Here is a 17,180-nt window from a genome sequence, read left to right on the forward strand (position 1 = left end):
CTTCCATTTGAGGATTATGGAGGCCACTGTGCTCTTAGGAACCTTAAGTGCAGCAGAAATTTTTTTGTAACCTTGGCCAGATCTGTGCCTTGCCACAAGTCTGTCTCTGAGCTCTTCAGGCAGTTCCTTTGACCTCATGATTCTCATTTGCTCTGACATGCACTGTGAGCTGTAAGGTCTTATATAGACAGGTGTGTGGCTTTCCTAATCAAGTCCAATCAGTATAATCAAACACAGCTGGACTCAAATGAAGGTGTAGAACCATCTCAAGGATGATCAGAAGAAATAGACAGCACCTGAGTTAAATATGAGTGTCACGGCAAAGGGTCTGAATACTTATGACCATGTGATATTTCAGTTTTTCTTTTTTAATAAATTTGCTAAAATTTCTACATTTCTGTTTTTTTCTGTCAAGATGGGGTGCTGAGTGTACATTACTGAGAAATAAAATGAACTTTTTTGATTTTTGGAAAATGGCTGCAATGAAACAAAGAGTGAAAAATTTAAAGGGGTCTGAATACTTTCCGTACCCACTGTATCCCCTCCCACTTGAAACCTGTGATGCAAAGACAAAAACAGAACTACAGAAATCTCTAATGTAAAATAACCAAAAAAGTTATAACTTTGGCTTATTATTTAGAGTTTACTTAGGACACCATTGCTCAGAGTAAAATAGATTGAAAAACTAAACTAAAACTGCAAACTACCACCTTCACATGCTTGCTTTTTGTTTGTTTTCTGGGTTCCATTTTAATCCTTTTCAGCGGTAGACTCTCTGGATGTCAATATGTCTATGGAGATTTTTCAAAAAGTAACTGACTGACTTCAAAAAATGTATTCACTGTGACGGATTATCTTTTGGCACAGTCCAGAAAACATTTTGCTTTGTAAAGGGGCCAGAAAGAAATTCTAGCATACATAATTAGTAGTTTGGGTTAAAACCACCAGAACCCAAACTTTCAAAAAACAACACCAAAACTTTGAGGTAACAAGCCTGGTCTTCTAGTGCAGTGGTTCTCAAAGTGGGGTCCAGGGACCCCTAGGGTTCCTTAAGGGGGTTCCAAGGGATCCCCAGCAAAAGGGGGATAATTGTGTTATTTTCACTATAATTCCATCCATAAGTAACATAATTACTTACGTATGACTATTTTGGTCATGGATTGCATACACTTTCTGGAATTAAAACATTTATAAGACAGGATCCTATCAGATGGGAGTCTGTGGTCGAATTTCGTGTCAGTTTAGGGGTCCTTGACATGAAAGTTTGAGAACCACTGCTGTAGTGTCTCCACTACCACCTCCCATAAAATATAAATATTGCATGGGATATGCAGATAGATGGTGCCTTTGCTGTCACTGTTTATTATACTTAATTCTTCCCAGACATTGCAGAGAATTCGGTCGACAGATGATTAAATCCACAGATACACATGCAAACACATCACTCTGAAGATCATCTTGTGTTTTAAAGATGAGACAGGATGCTGAAGAGGAAAGCGACAGGAAGAGGAGGAAGGAAAGCAGAGGATGAAAGAGGAATGGAGGACACAGAGATCTGGCTCATCAGTTTTTGTAATTCTGCCTGACAGGAAGCAGACTTAAAGGCTTAAAACAGAAACAGACACCCAGGCACATGCATATCTTTAAAAAATATCCTCATATGGGCGTGTGAAAAATATTCTAGCATGTGCAACAATCCCTACTTAAAGAACCTGAAGGCATTAGATGGCAAACAAATTATCTCAGCAGTGATAAGGTCTATCCAGAGAATTATGGCTTCTGTATGTGTGTGTGTTTGAACAGCATGACTGTGTGTGTGTGTGCATGTATCTGCATGCTGTGTAGCATGGAAAGCAGACTAAGGATTTAAGGGTGGGTTTTCTCCACACTAGTGGAGACAAGGCAGTCCATTTGTCCTTATCTTTACTGAACACACTGCAGCGTGAGTGTGGATGGGAAGAGCCCCAAAACAGGTCTGGGCTTACACCGAGCCACAGTGTGTTTAGTTCAAGTTCTTATGCTATAGTTAGACCACTGCATACAACACAAAGTCACGCACACTCACATAGATAGTACAGTTAAATATAAAAGCTTGAAGGTAGGGAGGTGAGAGAATGAGAAGGAATGTATTAAACAGAACACAATTGAGGCAGAATGTAGGTGAGTGAAGATTAAAAAGCCTGAGGAGGAAATGCAGTATAATAGGATGAATAACAGAGAACTAGCATTTACACACATGAACACAGGAAAAAAAACAACACTTCAAAACCAGTAGTGTGAAGTAACTAAGTACATTCACTCAATTACTATCCTTAATTTTGAGGTAATTGTACTTTATGCTGTTTTTATACTACAGGTGGAGTCACTACTGTGGTTACTTTTCAGATTAAGATTTTGCATACAAGAAAGTGGTTTATAAAATACAATACACTTTTATATATTAAATCAGTGGTTCCTATTTGTACTTGGTTTGTTCCTTCCTTTACAAAAAAGCCCATTGTCTACTTATATCATATGTTTCACAAAAGCACGAATTGTTATTAGTTACGCCAAAGAGAGATGTCTGCTTTAAACTTCTCAGATGGTTTCATTAAAATAACTCTTACCTTTGGAGGGGGCCCAACCCACAGTTGGGGACAACTAAAACACGTAACCGTACATAAAGTAGTGAGAACTAGCGCCACATCAACCAGCTACAACAGTAAAATGCTACTTGATGCATCAGTTGTAACAATCTGATAATGTCATTTATAAGAAAACAGTTACATGGGGCATTTTTCTGCACAATGAGTAGCTATTTTTACTTCTTATGCTTTACGCATATTATTGCTAAACTTTCCTGCTGATAACATTTTGTCTAGAAAAATAGTTTTTTTTTTTAAATTGTTTTAGAGGCTATGTAATAGGATGTGAATACTACTTCTACCACTGTTCAAAACCAATTTCTCTGGGCATGCCTAGATACAGATACACACATGCTTTAATCTGCAGATTTTCAAATGTAGGACAATCATGTCCAATTAACAGCCGCCCTGTGTGGAAAGGCTGGCTCATGTTTTCTTTTATTGTCTCAGTTTTGAGTCCTCTGTGTGTGTGTGTGAGAGTGAGAGTGAGAGTGTGTGTGTGTGTGTGTGTGTGTGTGTGTGTGTGTGTGTGTGTGTGTGTGTGTGTGTGTGTGTGTGTGTGTGTGTGTGTGTGTGTGTGAGAGAGAGAGAGAGAGATAGCCAGAGAATGTCCTCAGCGAATGAGTGTATTCATGAGACCCTGTGAAACACATGCCGAACTTACAATAAAGCCGAGCTTCTTGTAGTCACGGGTGTACATGGACTTGCGTTTCTCGATGCTGCCACTGTTGTTGGGCTCGCACTCCACGTCGAAGGCAATTCTCCGCAGCTCAAAGATGATGTCTCTCTGAGCCTGCACATGCAGAGAAGAATATTAAAGTGCTGCTCATAAATCCATCTGTCTTTTCCTCCCTTCACCATTTTATAATTTAAGAATGCTTCAGCCTCATCTCAGCTGTCTGGGGTCTTGCAGTGCCCAAGGCAATCTGGCCAACAGCCATGTCTCTCCACTGTTTTCATTACTTGGCCAAACTAAAATCATTGAAACTCAGCCGGATCAGGCCCAAACTGCCACACATGCTCCTGAATAAAAGATTTATGATTGTTGACTCCTGACAGCTGCATCATGCTCGGCTGTCCTGGTGGAGGATTCCTCTGAGATGTACCTCTCTATTTTCCTGAAAAGGTTTCCACTGGGAATTGTTCTTTGTACACCTGCATGGTCTGAGGTTATTTGTGCAAGGCAGGGTGCAGTTAGACAGGTTCTGAATTCTTACTATTCTGTCTTGCCAATGAATCATTTTAAAAGGACAAGTCTAGTTATATTGTATATTTCTCTTACTGTCAACAAATCCCATGAAATTAATGAATTCATTCTACTAAGAAGTATTGTCTGTGCCAAATACAGCTTATTCCTCTGTGCCATAGAGCTCCACTGTTGTCCAAAAGCCACTAACATCAAACTAGGTGACATGTTCCTTCATAATGACAAACATCAGCACTGTGGTTTATTTTGACTCTATCCAAAATACACCGTCCTGCTGTCGCTAAATCACACAAAAGCACAAAATGAGTATCAACAAATGTTTCAAATTATTTCTCCTGTTCCTGTGAGTGATTGGTAATTAAGTAGATCTAGAATGCTTTCTCCATAAATTCCTGTACGATATATCTGTAATCTGTAGTACTATATAAAGTATTTTCTGTTTTGGGAACATTATTTGTTAACTGGCAAATTTAATTCTTAATAAGCTACATGGAGAAAACAATAAAAAGTGAGTCTTGCTATTTTTTTGCCGTATGTTACTGTATATCCTGCATTTATTTTAAGTTCTTTGAATAGATGGTATATTTACTGAACTACAAACTGAACCAGGCAACAGCTAACTGTCTCAGGATGAATAAAGCTGCAAAAGCCAGCTGTGATTATGAATTGTTTTAGATAATGATGTCCCCTCTCCCATTTTGGCATGTGCCTATTTGTCTATCCCTTCATCCATCCCTCCTGTCTGCACCTACCTGGTCCTGGGGATCCATCTTGGTCATCATGCGGTCCTCCAGCAGGTTGAAGGTAAGCACCTGCAGCACGTACAGCTGGTGGGCCATCTCATCATTGATGGGTATGGGGCTCCGGATCACATTCTACAAAGTGTGGAGGACAAACAGAGGGGGGAGGAAGGGGGGATGGAAGAGTTAGACGTGCAAAGACGAAGGAAGAAGGAGGTGAAACGGAGAGGACGGGTTTTGGGGTCAGAAAGACGAGGCATGGATTTTGGGGGAAGACGGTGTGAGATAACAAAGGAGAATAAGAGGATTTGGGAGTGAATGATGAGGATTAGAAAGCATAAGTCAGATGAGGGAACAGGAGAGGGAAAATTAGATTTAACACAAGGGAGAGGATGAAAGAGAGAGAAAAGGGAACAGGTGTGAGAAAGTAAGTACAGTAGAGAATAACCAGCGGCATGAGACAGAGGCAGAAGTGGCAGGTGTCATTTTCCTTTCTGATATCACTCTGATGCAGAGGGCATTAACCCAAACACAGATAAAGAGAGACAAAAACAGCCAGAGCAGAAGACACAGGAGAGGTAAAGAGGAGAAGGGCACGGTTAGACTTACACTGAGAATGATGGAGCGCAGCTGTTTCTGGGCAAGAATGTGGGCCATCTCCTACAGAGGGAGAAAGAAAAGGAGGGAGATGTAAAGATGAAGACAGAATTTAGGAAAAGCAGAGAGAGAGAGAGAGAGAGAGAGAGAGAGAGAGAGAGAGAGTGTGTGAGAAACATAAAAATGAGACAACAATAATCCACAAATAATTTTTTTTTTAGGGTTTTCTATGTTCTAATGAGAAATGAATGTGGGGAAAATGAACAGAAATTGCCATGACACACCGCAACATATGCGGTGACATAAGAAAGCCATCCCAAAAAATAACTTAATCTTAAAAAAAGATACTAAATGCACTTACTGATGTCTTCTACAGTACAAACTACAAAGTGTGCTAATCAAGGGTGCACTTACTGTCAGGGGACAATTTAGGATGTCCACAATGTGCTCATCAAACTACCATGTCGTGTGCAGTGAGGAAACAAAGTCAGAGACAGAGAGGGTGAGTGAGTGAATGTAGAAAATGAGAGTCTGAGAGGAGGTTAAAAAATCCTTTTCTTTCAGTGCTGCAGCTTGTTGAGGGACGGGGTGGGTAGGGTGGGTAACGGAGTCAGCAGAATGGCGAGAGACTGAGGGACCACATTAATAGCTTTACTGATGGTCGAGTCCTTACCACACGCCTAGAAACACACGCACAGTCAACTGTCCTTTAAGACACATGCAGCACAAACTGAGAACCCAAATCATTCATTAGCCCCTCGCTTGTATCTGCGATCAATCTGCTTATAAATGAACCTGACAGACGCTGTTCCATAACATCACATTATAGCATTATTTTAAAACTGCGCTCTCTGCAGAAATGAAACCGTCTGCTATAATATATATTACCACACATTCCTGCACCTGAGCAAAAATAGAAATTTACTTATCACCTAAAGCAACCCAATAAAGTTGCTTGAAATTGCTGCCAACAGACCATGTAAATCTGATTTGAGCAAACATTTGCAAATTTTGGCCTCAGTAAAAGAAGCACTGCAACATCCTGTACACAGTGGTGCTGTGAAGCTTATTACTCCATAGCATGTCTTCAGCTGTGTATGCTGCATAGGAGAAGAGCGGTGGGTTAGCAACATTCAATATTAATGCCACAGCACATCGCTGGACCCTATGGTGCTGACACGAGGGATCATGTGATTAGTTACAGGGCACGATATAGGTGGGAGAAAGTAGAAGAGAGAGAGAGAGATGAGCGGAGAAATGAGTGCACGGATGAGCAAAAATGTCACTTCTGCAGAGAGGAATGAGAGAAAGATGAGTAGGGAATAGGGGGTTTGTTGGGTTTTTATACTTGCTTAAATCACTACTGTTATACCATACTATTTTACTTTTACTCTATAAATGAAGACATGTTATTATAACACATGAACATTCTTAAAGTACATTGTCACAGTACAAAAATGCTGATGTGATAACATGTGAATGAAAAGCTCACTGCATCATAAAAATGATGCACAGTACAGTCAGTGCAGTACAGTATGATATGCTGTGTGTGCACACTGTAACCTCACCTGTCTCTTCTCCTCAGGAGCTTTGAGAAAAAGAGCATTGATGACAGCAATAGTGTAGGTCTGAATGTCTTGATCAGTCCTGGGATTGGAAAATAGCACACACAATAAGAATAATTGATATGGTTTGAAATGCATTGATTATGGTGTAAAAGACACTAATAGTTTCATACATACAGCTTACTGATCCACTTACCCCTGAAGATGGGGGATGAGCTGTCCAATGGTGATCTCTTGCGCCACCTTGTGGTAAAGATCCTGACTGTTGAGCACCATAGACTCTAGGATGGCCAGGGACCGCTGCAGCACTGCTGTGTCCATGGCTGACTTGTTCACATAACTGGCAATCTGCAGGAGAAACAGAGCAGGAGAGATAAAGGAATCTGCAGAAAACACTAAATAATGTATAATATGTAAGACTTGGACCTTTGGCACCTGGGAGTATGAATTTAAGGTTAAACTGCCAATCGGCACTTTTCATTAGTTAATAATAATAATAAATAACTTTACAATGTAGAGTTACAGCTAATTATGCATCAAACGGAATATGGATTATTTGATTTACGTACTATACATTTTCACTAAAAGGTATTATAAATGCTAAAGATATCTTAACCCGAGTGGTTGTAAACAACACTTCCACCTACAGTATGTCTTCAAATACTGCACATTTCTCTGCTGTCTGTTGACTACTCTGTCAGCCTGACTGCTTATCTTTTAGAAGAATTTCTACACTGATGATATGTTGCTATATGACCAACGCACTGTTTGCAAAGAAGTGAAATGCATATTACTTAAAAGTGTTTATTACACTAAGATCATCACCAAACTTTTAAGACTTTTATTTTAAGACATTAGAAAATACCACTCGTTTACTCCCAACATTGTGTTCATCACAGAGGCTCTTAAAGCCACGGTGTGACTGTTGAATCAAACCTTTTCCTGCAAATACAGTATGACAGTCCCTTAACACCTGCCCTGATAAATAAGAATTTTTCTCCGCTGACCTTCTTGATGAAGGCCACAGAGAAGGTGTCCCAGGAGACGATGCCATGGTCCATCAGCTCCACGAAGGCCGTCAGAGTGAAGGACAGCAGGTCGCCAAAACTACAAGACAACACACACACACAGACACACATACAGACCATAGGAAACTTCTCTCAAGCAGATGGCATGGACCAGTGTGTAGCTGCAAACATGACAAGGAATGAGCGGTCAGCAGAGACAGAGAGGGAGGTGACGGAGAGGGGACAGAAGAACATAAGTTCAATGCTGCAACCAGGCTTGCTGGAGAGAGACAGAAAAAAAACAGAGACAGCGAGAGAGGGAGAAATGGTAAAGAGAATTGCGATGCAGTGCAGACAGACTGACGTTCGAGAAGCCATCAGAAGGCCAGCGGGAGCACAGTGCAGAGTTCAATCAGGACCAAAAAGCTACATAATAGAGTGAATTCATGCAGTTACAGAAATATCAAGAGAAACAAATCATTCTGAGCACAGGAGGCCAAAGCAGGGAACCCATTAAACAGCTGTTATATCAAAGACTTATTACTGCTGGAACTACTTCATGAGAAATGTAGAAATCATATTAAAAAATAGAAGCTTTAACTTGCACATTACTTATCATAGAATAGACAATTTTAGCTTTAAACTATCAGATGGCCAGTAGATTATACAATACTGACCTCTATTGCTTAAGATTGGCTTTGCAGATCCACATTTTGTTTGATCATCCTTTATGCAACATTTATGTTTAAATTAAGTTAAGTTGCATTGTATGAAGATGACATGAAAATATAGAAATGCATGGCGCTAAAACCAAGATGAAACATATTGTATCTTAACATATTTTATTGAGAAGAACTAACTGATGATAACTGATAAACTGATAAGTTAGTTTGAACATGACAGAGAGGCGTTCACCATCAAATTCAGAAATTAAAAATATAGGCTTTCAGGAGACAAATATTCCTACATAAACAGTAGATCAACAGGGAGCATCATGGGTCAGTGTTGCAGCATGGTAGGTGATTAGTGAAAAGTCAAATGGACAATTAGTAACCCATAGCCGAAGGATGAAAGGGCTTTTGCAAATGGTACTGGGCATTTAGATGACATACTGCAGTAAACTACACAACACTACAAGAAATCGTAGAATGCTGACATTAGAGGATAGATTATTTAAGGCAGAAATGGTAAAGGAAACCTCGTTGATGGATGATGTTCCTGGGGCAATTGAGGCTATTGGCTAATAATGTTATAAGGGTAAATAATAAGGGTAGTTGAATCACTTGCTCACAGCGGGCCCACAGACAATCCCCTTACCCAGAGCTGCTCCATTTTGTAAAGAACACCAAGATTTAGTTCAGGGTTAGGACTGACTTGTACTGAAAGTAATAATACAGGTAGCTGTACTACACATTTAATTCCGAAAATGCATTGAATTTAATATATTTTTTATTTTGTTTGGTTTTAAAAAATAAATCTTGGCTCTCTTTCAGTCTGTGTTGTAGAATTAGGAAGTCATTTAAGCCTGTTGCCCAAAACCACATGCAAAAAATTAAAGTGTGACACTGATTTCAAACTGGAAGCCTGTTAGTGGCTGTGTTATCCACACATAATTTCCCATAACGCACTGGGGCCAGAGTCTTAATCATGCAGACTCTGCCAGCGGGTTAGGAAGAGCACAGAGCCAATGACGTTACCCAGCTGGAGGGAAAGGGGATTGGCTTACCAGGGTTTCATAATCTTCTGTAGTTTCTGATAGCGCCTGCAAAGATTTGAGAAACTTTGGTGTCAAAGGTGGGAAACAAACAACCAAACCTTTCAGTCCTAGCCAGCACAGAGCAGGGACTAACACACTTCACAATCTAGAGACAAGTTAATGTGTAAATGTCCTTGAAAGAAGAGACCAGACTCCAAGCAAGTCCAATCTATTACACATCATAAAAATGATTTCTTATTGTATGAATTCAAATACGAGCAAACTGAAATTAAATGTCAACATTTCACTCAACATAAACGTTCCCACACTGACTTATAATACACACTTTTAACCAGTAAGCTCAGACATCAAAAGCATGCCAAGCAGAAACAGTTGAAAAAGCAGATTGGTGCCAACCTGTCACAGCAAGCTTGGGTAGAGATGACAATGCACATAAATGATCAAAAAACAATTTCATTTAACAAGAACAGAATGCTGTACTTTATTCCCTAGCATGTGCTGTAACATGTGTTACATTTCTGCAGCATACTTCACATCCTAATAAGGTCATCCATATTGTATTAGTATTGAAATGCGAAGCAATTAAATTACACACACAGACACACGCATACAAATGGAGACTCAAATGGTGGTGTGTCAGGGACTATTTCTTCTGTAGACAGTAGTCCCAATGAAAAATAAATGTGTGACAGCTAGTAACAAGGAAACTTCTGCTTAATTTTCAGAATGTTTTTACAGTTAATTTTCTAAACCAAATTACATTCACCTCCATTGTAAAGCAGCAGAACAGAAAAGACAGATACCTTAAACTTGGGCAAATACAACCAAAACTAAAAACTATAATGCCTAACCCCATTGTTTTTGAAAATGATAATACCTCTTATTAAGCTGGTTGAAGTTGCACTGTACATTCTGAATGCCGACTGTGTCAAAGCACTTTAAGAATAAGTTGTTCCACGTTTTAGTCGGTAGAGGGCGCCTTTGACTTGCGGAGCTCCTGTGGGCAAATGCAGCAGCAAGCTGGCCAACTGATTTCCACATGAATACAGTACAACATCTCTGGCAGAAGCATTAGATCACAGCACCGCTCTGCCCTCGACAGTCTCCGGCACTGAGCCTCTTGAATAATTACAGTTCACCAAGTTGGTTGGCAGGCACACTAATGAGCGTGTGTCTGTCAGACGCTGATACCTATCTGCCTGTCTGTGTTTCATAAGCTCCTTCTGTTGAGATGCAGCAGGAGCACTCGCTCTCTCTATTGCTTACACTCATACACAAAGGCATGCAGAGGCCACTTTATAACTCCCCAGTAGTACTGAATAACTGATGTGATGGTAATTTACATAAAAACATATTTAATGAAAAAGCCAGGAGCAGAGTGGAGTCAACATCGGTGCTGCTGCGACGGCACCTTGCAGTAAGATCAAACAGTGTCAAATATTTCCTAATTTGAACATTATATGCAAAAAAGGAGAAGCGGCTTTGGTGATTTCCTGTCAAAGAGTGTAAGTGAATGTAATGCTAGAGGCGCTGCTGTCTCATACCCAGATATAGGAGATCATTAAGTGGTTTCTGCTGAGGAGAAGACAAATACATGACCGGAATGTGACCCTTAATGTACTGTACATACAAAAGAATCAGGAGCACAGAAGTGTTGGGGATTTTACTGCGCAGTATTAAGAGCATATTTGACCTTGTGTGAGCTGTGTATACAACATGGCTGTGTCTGAGCCAACTCTTTATGCAAGCAAACAATTCTTCAATCTACCTTTCCTCTCGCCGGGTAAAAACGGATGAATAATGAGAGTTGCATGAGGCAGAAAACGAAAGTCCCGGACGGCTGGCGGCTGCTGCCCTCACTGCCAATATGCGCTGTGTGTCTGCTTGCGTGCACCCGAGCGTTTTTACTCTGGCAGAAGCCTTGCATTCACAGTATGCTACTGGCACACGCACACGCACGCGCACGCGCACGCGCACACGCACACACACACACGCACACACACACACACACACACACACACACACGCACACCCCTCCCACCGGCATCACGGCTGAGAAATTCCTCCTCAGCGAAAAATGTCCTCGCTTTAACCTTCAGTTGAGACTGTCTCCAGGGCCCTACACCCCCAAAACACACACACACACACACACACACACACACACACAATGAGTTCTTGGATCTGCTGAACAGTCAGAAACCAGTGCAGTTGTGTGTGATATCACTATCGTGGTCAAAAAGGCGAACAGGAGCTGTTGGGCATGTTCTTCACAAGCTCATTCTTCTCTCTTTGGCAGTAACACACCTGGATGATAGGTGTAGAGTGTGTTATGGGGTTACGGCATTGCTGTGGATCCTATACAGGTAGCCTCTGAAGCCATGCTGAAGGCCCAACCCGGCCTACGTAGACCTCTGCGCAACCACAGAGATACTACACTGAGATAAAAAGAACTGTGACTGATCAGGTCAGAGTAATTGACAGAAAGAAAGCATCAAGCAAGTTGAAGAAAGGCACAATCATTTTCTCCTTTTCAGAACATGGACAGGACATATTTTGATATCTGACACACTAAGACATTTATTCCCAATGCACACCTTTGCTTGCCACACTATTAGCAAGGTAGCGAAGAAATGTAATCAGATTACTTTGGCTATTAATGATTGCAGTTTTATTTTCAGTAGCTAGACAGGAGAAACGCTCCAATTATCACCCTATGTCACAAGGTGAATGGAAGAAAGTAACAACTTTACATATACCACTACTGTATATAATGAATTTTGCAACAGACTGTGATAATGACACATCTAGCTAGTGTTGCAGAGATGCTATTAAATCCTAAAATATGCTGAACAATCAGCTCCCAAGCCAAAGGCATCTCCAGCGGGTCAGCCACAACACCCAATGCAAAAGCATAAATCCAGCTTTATGCAGTGATTTGAATAGTGTTACTAAACTGAGAGCAGGTAAGTCAGCTGCTTTGAACTGAACCGATAAGAATGCACAGTGCAACTCCAGACCCCCTGGCTTAAAACTCTACCTGATTACTAAGAGCTAGACATTCATTGCCCAAAGCCACATTGGACTTCAGTCGGGTTAGAATGGATCATTTTGCAGAACCCTTAGTTTGTCACATCAGAAGTAGATACAAAAACATTAACGAAACATTTGGTAGCTACAAATGAAAGACTGGAAATTCTGGCTTTATTTGAATTTGACCAAACAAAAAGGTGCACCACTTTATCCCAGAATCTCATTTTAATATACAGTTTTACATTTTGGTTGGATCAGGCTATACTCTAGTCTGATATCAAACCCACATTAATCAGTCATAAGCTGAATATAGGAATCCTGACAATCTATATTCTTCTATCCTTCTCCTGTTCCCTTTCTTTCCTATTAAATCCATCACACTAAGAGGAATGAGAAATTGCCTGAGAGGAGGAAAACATTGCATAGATGGATGGACAGTTGACTTACTCAGTCCCACTCTCCACCATCTGAGTGAGCAGGGAGATGCCGTCCAGGTTGATGAACTCTTGGGCGAAGGTGATGTCGCGCGACGCATTGGCCAGGTCCTTCAAAGCCTCCAGCTTGGCATCCATGCTGGATGACTGGATCCGTTCATGAAGCTGGACTGCAGTCTGGTACTAGAGTAGACAGAGGGGAGGAGGAGGAAGATGCATTGGTGTCAGAGGGCAAAAAGACACAAGTACTGTGTGTTTATCAGAGACATAAAAATGCTTTGGGGTAATAAAAATGAAAAGCGTTTTGTGCATCCACAATGATCAGAGTGTTCTTATGTACTTATGAGGACATTTTGCAAAGAAATAAAACTTACAGGAGAGGTGGTCAAGCGCAGAATTGAGCCATTCTTAATGTCATTGCGATTCTGTGGAGATAAAAGCAGAAGTTAGTGAGCACTTGAGGCATATAATTTTACCTTGGATAGTGCAGCCTGGAGGTAAAAACAGATAACCAAACCTTTTCTGTGATATAGAAATTTGTTGCGTCAGCAATCTGCAGTGCAAAGTTTTCATGGCTCCCCAAGGACCACCTGAAAGCCATTGGATGGAGAGAAAAACGTTGCATAATTTGTATTAAAAGTGGAGAATATCTTGTGTAAAGTACATCTAATATGATTTAAGTATGACTATAGAGAGAGAGGGCCTTTGCAAGAAGCCCTAAGAGAATTCTTTTCAAATCTAAATGCATCCATTTGTGCACAGACACACATTTCAAAAGCCAATGCAGACTTACCCCTCGCACACTTCTTTAATGATGGCTGAGAGAGGCTTTTTCTGTGGAGAAAGGAAAAGCTACATTTAGTCCACAGCTACATTTAGTCCACAGTCGAAACAGTCCAAGTTTCCTAAAACAACAGTCAACCCTGAGTGAGCTGCAATTATTTTACTGTATATTACAGGACTGGCACAATGAGAGGTTGCTCTTGAGGAGCCTGTATTTAACTGTCCGACTGCTGATGTGGGATCACCAACCACGTCTGTTGCACCATTTATTTCATTCTTGTTGTAGAAAAAGCTTCCAGATCAGCAGCTGTGAAACTCTGTGCCACAGTGAGGGAAAGTAACTAAGTACCTTTACTCAAGTACTGTTCTACAATAAGTTAAGTGTCACTAGTTCCATACAAAACATATGATCAGTTTCTAAAATATTGTTGGTTTTTATTGATTTAACTTGGGTGGGTATTATAACATTTTCAATATCTGTGCCAATATAACGCTCAAGTTTTTTTGATACCATACTTTGTGGAATGTAATGATTTTAACCCTTTCTTTCCATTTAATAAAATATGCCAAAATTTTAAATGTCTCTGTGTTAAAAAAGGAACTTTGCCTAAATAAAATATAATCTTAAAGTTAAGTTAAGTTCCTAAATGCTGTTGGCATGTTGATACTAATCCAATACACCATATAATATAGAGTGATGTATGTAACACTCCATTTCCTTAAACGTAACAACAATTTAAATGAAGCTTGCTGAAAACACTTCTGTACTTTTTGCTTGAAATAAAAGATTATCTCGGCTTGGACTTAAAAAGACTGCGTAAATCAAGAAACTTGTTTACCTGAAGATTTTATTTTATTTAGCAAAAGCTCCTATTTCAACACTAGGGCACTGAACAGTTTTTTTTTTTAAGCTTTAAGTTTTAAGTTAAATATCCTTATATTTAATTAATTAATATTAATAAACTGGAGGTGGAGTTTGCACTTTTGAGTTGCATTATGAGAAATTTAGTATCCAGCATCTTTGGAGCCAGACCCATAACCAAGACTTATAGTCAAGATAGTCTGCCTCTGCTGCTCCAATTCAAAGATAGTATAGCTAATTTTTCAAGTAAAGTAAAAGATCTGAATACAGTACTTCCACCAGGGCTTCTCCTGCTAAAGGCCCAGGCTGTATGGTTAAAGGACACAGTGTACCAAACATCATTAACATCAAAACACACAGGTGCACAGGGTTACACAGTTATAACCAAACACACCCGAGAAATTTTTGGAGGCATCTTTTTACAGTCACAATGTACGGAGCATTGAGGACAATACAATTGTGTTGTGGCTTCACAGGGGTTTAACCTGAACAGAGAGAGAGGCTGCTTCAAAGAGCATGAGCTGTAGTGATGGAGTGTTACAGAAAAAAGATAGCGCCGGCAGGATGGTGGGCATATATGACAGGGAAGGAAAGGCAGAGATGTGACAGAAGAAAAGGGTGGGCTGTTATGCGAACAAAAGTGACAACAGAATATAACAAAAAGTGAGAAATAAGCAAATTGAACAAGATGAAGGCAAAGCAAAAGCAAACACAAGAAGGGGGAGAGTGGATGATAATAGTGAGAGAGAGCAGGAGAGTGGTTGTTGAACAGACAGGGATTGGAGGAAATGAAGCTAGCAAAATGCATATTGGGGGGGGGAGGTGACAAATACAAGGAGTGTGCAGACCAGTGTGCCAGTCAGTATTAACTTAATATCTGCTCGCTTGCCACTGCTGTCATCCTCAGGCTCTATGGGTCTTACCTTTTCAATGTTTGTGCAACTCAAAAAATAGAAACAATATATCGATATGACTTTGAGAAAATATGTATAATATCCTCCACCGATGATAAAATATTGATACAATATCAAATGTATGCAAAAAATAGGCTTTACAAAATATGCAAGAACATGAATAGAACTTGAATAACCCAGGTTTATATTGTAAATATTTTGTATGTCTTAGTCCTACTGAAGCTTTTTTTGAGCAAACTATTAAAATGCTCAATCGTCCCTCAGCTCAATCATCAAAGAAATAGCAAAGTTTTCTTAATTACCTAATACATTTAAATATGTGGATATACGTCTCGGGTTACGTATGTAACCCTTGTTCCCCGAGAAGGGGAACGAGACACTGCGTCGGTGACGACACTATGGGAACGCCTCTGGGCGTGGCAGGGCTGAACTATGAATGAAACTACTCCAATCCTATTGGTGTTACTAGAACGGTAGTGTGTGACGGCGAAACCGGAGGGGGTATATAAGCACGTCGGCACGTAGGACACATTAGCCCTTTCTATGAAGCAAGGCACTCCAGGCGGGGTGAGGTGTGGCGGACCGACGCAGTGTCTCGTTCCCCTTCTCGGGGAACAAGGGTTACATATGTAACCCGAGACATTCCCCTTCGAGGGAACTCGAACTGCGTCGGTGACGACACTATGGGAACGAGGTACCCACTTAGGCTGCGCCGAAACCCCGCCTGCGGCACGACTAGGAGGAGAGCGCACGGGTGCCGGGTGCAGAAGGCAGGTCCAGACTGTAAAAACGGATAGAAGTGTGAGGGGTGGCCCAGCCAGCCACGTCACACAAATCCAGGAGTGACGACCCTGCAAGGAGTGCCCTAGAAGCCGCCATGCCTTGAGTAGATTGCGCCCTTACGGCCATAGGTGAAGGCAAACCGCACACCTGATAGGCCAGGGAAATAGTCTGAACGATCCAGTTGCTGATGGTGTGTTTAGAAGCGGGGAGCCCAGCCTTGGGGGACCCGAAACACACCAGCAACTGGTCTGCTTTCCTCCACCGGGAAGACCTCAGAGTGTAAATACTCAGTGCTCTGATGGGGCAGAGCAGATGAAGTCTCCTGTCCTCCGCCGTCACATGAGGTGGGGGATGAAACGCCTGCAGCACCGTGGACCCTGCCAGTCTGGCCGGAACCTTAGGGACATAACCTGGACAAGGGTGCAGGATGGCCCTGACCCTCCCCGGGGCAAACTCCAGGCATCGGGGAGATACCGAAAGTGCCTGGAGATCCCCCACCCTCCTCAGAGAGGTGATAGCGAGGAGAAAGGTCATCTTAAGGGTCAGGTGCTTGGCCTCAGCCGACTCCAGGGGTTCGATGGGGGCCTCAGCCAGCGCTTCGAGAACCATTGCCAGGTCCCAGGTGGGAACCCTGGAACGAGTCACGGGTCTCATCCTCGGGGCTCCACGGAGGAAGCGCACGACCAGTGGAAGCCTCCCCAAGGGCCCATCACTCAGAGGGGCGTGGAATGCTGCAATGGCAGCCACATACACTTTGAGCGTGGACGGGGAGAGGCCGGCGGAGAAACGGTGCTGGTTGAACTCCAGTATCACAATTACCGAGCAGGTAACTGGGTCCACCGCCCGTTCTCTGCACCAGGTGGTGAACACATTCCACTTTAGGCCGTACATCCTTCTCGTGGACGGGGCTCTGGAGCT

The 17,180-nt window shown here is 41.6% G+C and overlaps 1 protein-coding gene across 1 annotated transcript in view; it reads right to left on the reverse strand.

Moving 5' to 3' along the window:
* elmo1 (engulfment and cell motility 1 (ced-12 homolog, C. elegans)) overlaps positions 1–17,180 on the reverse strand; it is a gene marked incomplete in the record, with an annotated part of 88,357 nt that overhangs the window by 46,052 nt on the left and 25,125 nt on the right. Inside the window, 11 exon segments of the mRNA XM_046059017.1 lie at positions 3,289–3,417; positions 4,584–4,706; positions 5,181–5,231; positions 6,737–6,815; positions 6,930–7,081; positions 7,741–7,840; positions 9,467–9,502; positions 12,934–13,103; positions 13,295–13,345; positions 13,438–13,510; positions 13,714–13,754. Coding sequence (XP_045914973.1) covers positions 3,289–3,417; positions 4,584–4,706; positions 5,181–5,231; positions 6,737–6,815; positions 6,930–7,081; positions 7,741–7,840; positions 9,467–9,502; positions 12,934–13,103; positions 13,295–13,345; positions 13,438–13,510; positions 13,714–13,754 — 1,005 coding nt within the window.

This window comes from Micropterus dolomieu, linkage group LG09 (genome assembly GCF_021292245.1).
Source record: "Micropterus dolomieu isolate WLL.071019.BEF.003 ecotype Adirondacks linkage group LG09, ASM2129224v1, whole genome shotgun sequence".
In the NCBI taxonomy this organism is placed as follows: Eukaryota; Metazoa; Chordata; class Actinopteri; order Centrarchiformes; family Centrarchidae; genus Micropterus; species Micropterus dolomieu.